We start from the raw sequence: 7,432 nt of genomic DNA, 5'->3' as shown, positions 1-7,432 counted from the left end.
AATTAAACTTTGGTGCAGAACTCGCCCCCCTACATTTGTGTTATTACATGGCATAATGAATAACACTTCAAATTTGCCTGACAGTCAATAAAACAATAAAAAACGTAAAAAACAGCACAGATTAGGCCTAAAAACTCTTTTATCTCAATTTGACTGCTCATTATATTCCCTCTTTGAAGGAATAAGTCGCTCTAAGATATTTTGGCATAGCCGTTAGCGCTGGATCCTCAGGCAGCAAGTATCGAGTATCTGCGGAGTGGCTGAGTGCTCTGACACAGTCCAGGCCTGAAGGGGAGAACATAGTCTCTGTGCTTAATCATTTAGCGGCTTACTGCTAGTTTATGTTAACGCCATTCTCCCAAGGTCAGCTGCATAGCAAGCCGTGAATGAACACTGGATCGCCTCTGCGGCGCTTGAAGCTTCATAGCCTTGTAACAGGCACTCACAGTAATAATTCTCTGTCACTGCCAGATCCCAGCAGAAGTCATCTGGTGTTAGAAATGTAATCCGAGCCATTGTGACAGGAGGGGCCATCATTGTCCAGTGCATATGATTTTGCTCACAAGTAGAGCATGTTTGCTTGTATATTACAGTTGGTTTGTTTTACGCTGTAAGCCATTAAAAGTGTAATTGCAAGGCTAGAAAACTGCAATGTGAGAATTGATTTTCACATTTACTTAAAGGGTTACTCTGCCCCAAATGAAAATTTTGTCATTAATCACTTACCCCCATGTCGTTCCAAACCTGTAAAAGCTTTGTTTGTCTTCAGAACACAATTTATGATATTAAGGATGAAAACCGGGAAGGCTTGGGACTGTCCCATTGACTGCCAAGTAAATTGCACTGTCAAGGTCCAGAAAAGTATGAAAGAGACATTCGCCATCAGTGGTTCAACTGTAATGTTATGAAGCGACGAGAATACTTTTTGTACATGAAGAAAACTAAACTTTATTCAACAATTTGTCTCCTCGGTGTCTCTGTGCATCACCGTAGCGCCATTTTGGAGAACATCCACTGAACGCAAACTGCGTATGCACTTCTGTTTCAGCCGTACCACAAGGATACGTTTTCTACATGTTTTTATGCTTTTTATTGAATGAAAACAGCGCGTCCTTGCAGCGCGGCAGACAGAAGAGCGTACGCTGCTTGCATTCAGTGGTATTCTCTAAAATGGTTCTGTGGTGATGCGAGAGACACAGACTTCACGTACAAAAAGTATTCTTGTCGCTTCATAAAACTCAGATTGAACCACTGATGGCAGATTGACTATTCTGATGATGTCTTTCACATACTTCTGTATTTTACATGGCAGTTAATGGGACAGTCAGAAGCCTCCCGTTTTCATCCAAAATATCTCCGGTAGTATGTCGGAAATCACAGTATTCATAAAATAGTAAGTGAAAATTCTCCATTGAGATTCTGACTACAAACATTCATACTGCAAACATTCCTACCATACAGAACATACTATTTAACAATTGAGAAGCATTTTTTCAACTAAACGTATTAGCTACAGTATTCAATATCAAACACAGTGCCAGGGTGTTGCTATGTGGTTGCTGGTGCATTGCTAGGGAGTTCTAAATGGTTGATAATTTTCTATATTTCTAAATAGTTGATAATTGGCTCTCTCGTGTAAATATGAGATTTATTTATTTTATACCATGCAAATTTAAGGTGTCCTTTATGTCCATATTTTGCAAATGATGAATCAAACATCAAATATTAATTGTTTTTTGCTTCAAATCATGTATGAACAATAATAAAATGAATGCTTGATTGGTAATGCTCAAACTGCTCAATTTACTGCAAAATAACAAGACCTCTGCACTTATAGACAAGCATTTGCGTCACTTTTTCAGTGTTAAGCATGAAGTAAAAAGACCAGTGTTCCTTTATTCAATTCAGTCCCTATTCTCCCTTTCTTGCAAGGATTATTAAGGATAATGAATGATCTGCCTGTGTGGGAGAGTGAGCATTGGCCCTGAGATGAGAGAGAGAAGCTTACACACACACACACACACACACACCAACTTAAGCAGGCACCATAACTGTGACCATATGCCAGCCAGCTGAGCTTTCATTTGGTGCCACTCCTTTCTCGCATGGCTAGGAATTTGTGTACATAATTTGTGCATATCTGTGTGTATTGGTGTATGCATTGCAATCTGTGTAAGAGCGTGAATTTTTCTTCAACACAATCTGCTGAACACAGTTAAGCAACACTTCCTGGTCTTGCATTCAGTCTTACATCAATAATTATGTTGCTCAATAGTTTTTACACAACTTGCTCAAAATGATTGATGTTAATTATTCTCCGCTTAATGCATTAAAGTTGAATAGTGTCAAGGGTCTGTTAAAATAGCTAACCCTAAGTATGATGCACAGACAACACCTCTAAATTAAAGCAAAATAATTTTGTCTGAAAATGTCAAGTAGAAACGATCAAGCAGAGTTTGACAGTATTATGTTGAAATGAATATTTCAGGTTTATTGTGAAGCTAGGACATTAAATCCACTAAGATTAAACCTGTGTGAAAGAGAGAAACAAACAGAGGATGTTATTAACAAGCGTTCAGGTGTACATGAATTCAAGCACATGAGGTGTGTATGTGTGTACCTATCTGTGTCTCGTCCACTGTATCCGCTTTCTCTGTGTCTCTGTATGCCTCCTCTCAGCCATTCTGATCTCTGCGGCATCACTGATGATTTATCACAAAACTGCAACAATGATAAGGACGAAAACCATGCAGGTTTTTCTTAATAACTCTTTTTAACCAATCAGGATACACTCATCCCCCCAGCAACCAATCAGAACACACTGAACCCCCAGGTTTAAAACCATGTAATGCAGTAGATGCCCATGTCTACAAGGCACAGACAGTCAGTTCAAATGAATGAGCAATCAGTTTTGTCAGTCAAACACCAGGAACAGACACAGAGATAGACAGACGTGACTCACTTGCTTTGGTAGTGTGTGAGGAAGTGTTGCTGGTCGGCTGGTGTATGTGAGAGGCTCGTGATGTTGGGGGCGTTCAGGACGAATCCTGATGAGCCCTGTAGAATACAGAACAGCCAGTACACTACACTATTCCAAAAATCCATCTTAAAGCAGCAGCGGCACACCAAAATATATCAGACTTCCAGTCGTCTTTTGAGTGGATGACTGTTCAAAGTGTGTTTGAGGCGAGCCGTGTCATCTCTGAGTGCTTTTGTGACATTAAATCGGAACTGGCACAGAACAGACTGTCTTCTAAATGGCTTTTCTAGGAAGAAGAGCACATTTAGCTCATTTTTTACTTGTAGGAGAAATTAATTGACAGTTTCATTTACAGATTTAGCTCACACTCTTGTAATTACAAACCTACACTATTAAAATAAAAAGTACAAAAGCTGTCACTGGGACAGTACACTTACAAAAGGTACTAATATGTACCATGTAGGTACTAATGTGTAAAGGATAATTCAACCAAAAATTTACATTTCCCCATAATTTACTCACAAATTAACATATTTTGAAGAATGTTGGTAAACAAACAGTTGCCATTGATTTCCATTGTATTTTCTCCCATACCATGGAAATCAATGGGGATCAGCAACTGTTTGGATACTAACATTATTCAGTTTTTTTTTAGCTGAAGAAAGAAACTCATAAATGTTTGGAACAGCTTGAGGGTGAATAAATGATGACAGAATTTAAATTTTTGGGTGAACTATATATCCCATACAGCATAATATTATTTTAAATATATATATTAAAAAATACAAAATATTTATTTTCTAAAATACTTTTCATAATGTATGTAAATATATTTTCTATCAATATATTGAGATTTCCTTTTGTATATTTTTGAAAATAAATGTAAAATGTATATATATATATATATAATATATATATTTTTTTAATTGAAAAAAAATATCTGGACCTCTATATATTTCAGTCCAAGAAAATGCATTCACATGTAATATTTGAAGAAAAATTTAATATGTTGTCTATAACACATGTGAACACAAGGACTATATATATATATATATATATATAAACACACACACTCACACACATACATATATATACTAATATATAAAGAAATAAATAGATAAGATATTTGAATAGATAAGAATCGAAAAAGCCATGGAGAAGAAATAAATTGACAAAGTCATATGGATTTGAAACAATGGTGAATAAATGATGATGGAATTGATGTTTTTGGGCGAACTATCTTTGAATGGTCTAATCTAATCTTCCATATATGTAAAATGTATATTGGATGTTTATTTAAATCTATTTGAACAGTCATAGCCAAACAAAAAAGTGCAGATTTCACCATTACACAAATCTAGAGGACAAAATATATTGGTTTTATTTACCATTGGCCCAATGGACCATCTAGCTTCAGCAGTTCTAGTCTTCTGTCCACTGTCTTTACCAACACCACCCTGCACAGAGGCCTGTGGGCAGAGCATCCAATGAACCCTGATCCTTGATCGGAGAAGCTGTTGTAGTCTTAACTGCAGAGTTTATCTAGTGAGAGAGATACTCACTGAACTGGTCAGAGGCCTCTGGGTTTCTCTTGTAAATCCAGTTTCCCGAAGTGCACGAGAGGCAAGTTTTGGTAGTGCTTCACTGCCCTAAGACACACACACACATTAAATAGCCCAAAAACCTCATCCAGCTAACGCACATCTAAAAAAATTGTCAAGATGTTGATGGACAGAATAATAGCAGAGAACGAGAGAAACAGAGAGACCACCTGAAGGAAACATCCGGGAAGGAAGTCAGTCTTCATCACACTTTCCTGTGTCCTGCGAGCGTCATCCTGACAACCATCATTACCCAATCAGAGCAGAGAGTCAGCATAACATTGGAAAAAGGATTTCATTATGTGATTCTCATCATGACTACAGCATAGATCAGTGCAGTTTAAAAAAACATCTTGACAATGACTTTGCCAGCAGATTAAAATGAGTTTACACACACATACACACCATGCTAATATTTTGGGGGAGGAAGGTATTTGGCTGTAGACTGGCTTCCTTAGTGTATCCACTATCTTCTATGGGTCCAACTAAAACACAAACGCACCGATCTGAAACACCTAGAGAATGCAACATCAATCCACAAAGAAGCATTATTTTTAAACCACACCACTTACCCAAAACTCTGAGGCGGTGAGGAATGTAAGTGGCTTTATATTCAGTCTGACAGGACGCTGCTCTCTAAGACACAGAGAGAGAGAAAGTTAAAGCACAATGAGGCCAGGGTGAAGTGACATGGCACAGTGCCCTTGAAACCTGCTGCATTTCTATGTGTGTGTCTTTGGCTCTCACAGGTCTTGGCTGAGCTTGGAGCTGCAAATATCCGCTCTCTCTGTGTCTGGAGCCTGTGCAGGCCAAAGGCTCCGTCCCGTCGGGCAGAACCAGACGCTGGTAATGACGCTTCGTTTGAGACTCAAAACTGTCCAACAATGAGAGACTACGAGAAAAGGGAAAGTATATGCATCTACAATGATTTAGTGAGGTGCAAAAAGGCTTTGGAGTGTAAAATGTGTGTGATCTCGAACACACACACAATCTGGGTCTCACCCAAACTGTGGATTATCATAGCGATCCAGGCTGGAGCTGTAGTACAGAACAGGACGGTGGTTGGCAGAGTAACCCGTCCCAAAATGATGACCGAGACATGACTGGAATAACTCTTTACCTGGATAAAGGAGGACACAACTCATGAAAAATTCAACATCCTATATTCCACAATACACAAATAAATCTCTACAGGATTTCTAAAGGTGAAATCAGGATGCACCAATACAGATATATTGGGCAATAATTATTTTTGCTGACCGAAATGATAATTTATATTATAAATAAATAAATAAATATATAAATATATATATATATATAAATATATATATATATATATACCCGTATTTATTGTTTTCTGTTGAATACAAAAGTAGACGTTTTGAAGAATCGTACAGTGCTCTTTTCCATTCAGTGGTTCATAGTGACAAGTTGTGGAGAACAAATAAATTATGCATAATAAAACTTTTTTTAAATAAAGAAAAAGTACCATATATTAATCATTAAAGTAATCCATATTACATACATATGCTATATTCACAGATTTTTTTCCCCATTTGGGCCAGATTGGATGTTTAGAACTTCAATTCCTCTAAAAGAGGTTGCATGAAGATTCTTTACTGCATTCCACAATAACCACTTACAAGTCTGAAACCAGACAAAAGTTGGGAAAATAATAAAGAAAATAAATATTCTTGCATTGGTCTAGAGGTTTGAATGTTTCCAGTAAAATAAGCAATCAAAACATTATGATGTGTGGTAGATAAAATGGATGGCTGTTTATGTTTTCAAATTGGGTCATAGAAAAAGGCTGTTGTTTTAACGCTGATGGCCTGATATTCTCTGGTTTCAGTATCAGTCTGCTCATGCCAATGTCCATAATCCTAAAAGAACAAAACAAACAAAAAAGTACAGTTTGATGATTCTATACTCACTGTAAGATTGTCTGTAGGAGGTGCAATACTGGTCTAGGCCGATGTTAGCCGGACGCCCCCCTGGTCTGCCCATTCCCACCAAAGGTTTGACTGCTCCCAAGGGTCCAACCATTTGTGACTGTGACTACCTATAACAAAATACAGAACCGTGACAACTGTACACACACACACACACGATGACAAATGTATGGTTGATCATGTGATATTTTATTTCAAGTACCATGCACAATAGAAGAATTACACTTTGATATAAACAAACATTTTCCAATACTGTCTCTGACTGGGGTCACATTAACACTAAGCCTCGTTACTGCGCATAAAACATTCATAATGTCGTTCTAGAGATTTCATCGCCATTTATTTACTTGTTATTTACTTGTTGTCATTTAAAAGTGCACTTGATGGACTTGAAACAACCGTGAAACAACAAAATATTGTATGATTTAAATAACTTAATAACATATAATAAGTTTTTAGCCATGAACGGTTCGTATGTTACCTGCGCGCTCCTCCGCGTAACAAACAACATACCTGTGCGCGCAGTGAGTTGCTCTTTTATCCTCGCGCTCGTTACCAGGTAACCGTTACCAGGACAATGGCAGCGCGAGCTAGTCACGTGACAGGCGTGTGACACGACGCGGGAAGGTGAGGTAACGGCTTTACAGTACATCACACTGCTGTTCAACAACAAGACGTTTAAATACATTTCAAGGAAAAAACTTCATCTGGTGGAATTAAAGGTATGAGACATTACAAAGTAGAAAGGGGGATTTTTCTTTTTTAGTAGTCTACGAATCGAAAACGAAAATAACCTCAGACAACGACTGATGACATACAGACTACCCTTACCAAAAAATTAACAAATGTTTTACTACAAATAAAACAAAAAACATTATTATTAAACTACTGTATGGTCA

At 37.6% G+C, this 7,432-nt stretch overlaps 1 protein-coding gene across 1 annotated transcript; it reads right to left on the bottom strand.

The window, feature by feature from the left end:
- Window positions 1-2,773: 2,773 nt before the first annotated feature.
- LOC113100931 (protein phosphatase 1 regulatory subunit 32) lies at window positions 2,774-7,099 on the bottom strand. The gene is made up of 11 exons (XM_026265419.1): window positions 7,015-7,099; window positions 6,516-6,643; window positions 5,584-5,701; window positions 5,329-5,473; window positions 5,154-5,217; window positions 4,987-5,066; window positions 4,752-4,817; window positions 4,543-4,629; window positions 4,369-4,449; window positions 2,963-3,057; window positions 2,774-2,867 (listed from the first exon to the last, which is right to left on the bottom strand). The coding sequence occupies exons 2-11, from the start codon at window positions 6,625-6,627 to the stop codon at window positions 2,774-2,776; spliced, it is 942 nt and encodes a 313-aa protein (XP_026121204.1). The 5' UTR covers window positions 6,628-6,643; window positions 7,015-7,099.
- Between the last annotated feature and the right edge of the window lie 333 nt (window positions 7,100-7,432).

The sequence above is a fragment of the Carassius auratus genome, unplaced genomic scaffold, assembly GCF_003368295.1.
Source record: "Carassius auratus strain Wakin unplaced genomic scaffold, ASM336829v1 scaf_tig00217412, whole genome shotgun sequence".
Lineage (NCBI taxonomy): Eukaryota > Metazoa > Chordata > Actinopteri > Cypriniformes > Cyprinidae > Carassius > Carassius auratus.
Note: the sequence above shows the minus strand (reverse complement) of the source record. Positions and strands in the feature narration are given on the sequence as shown.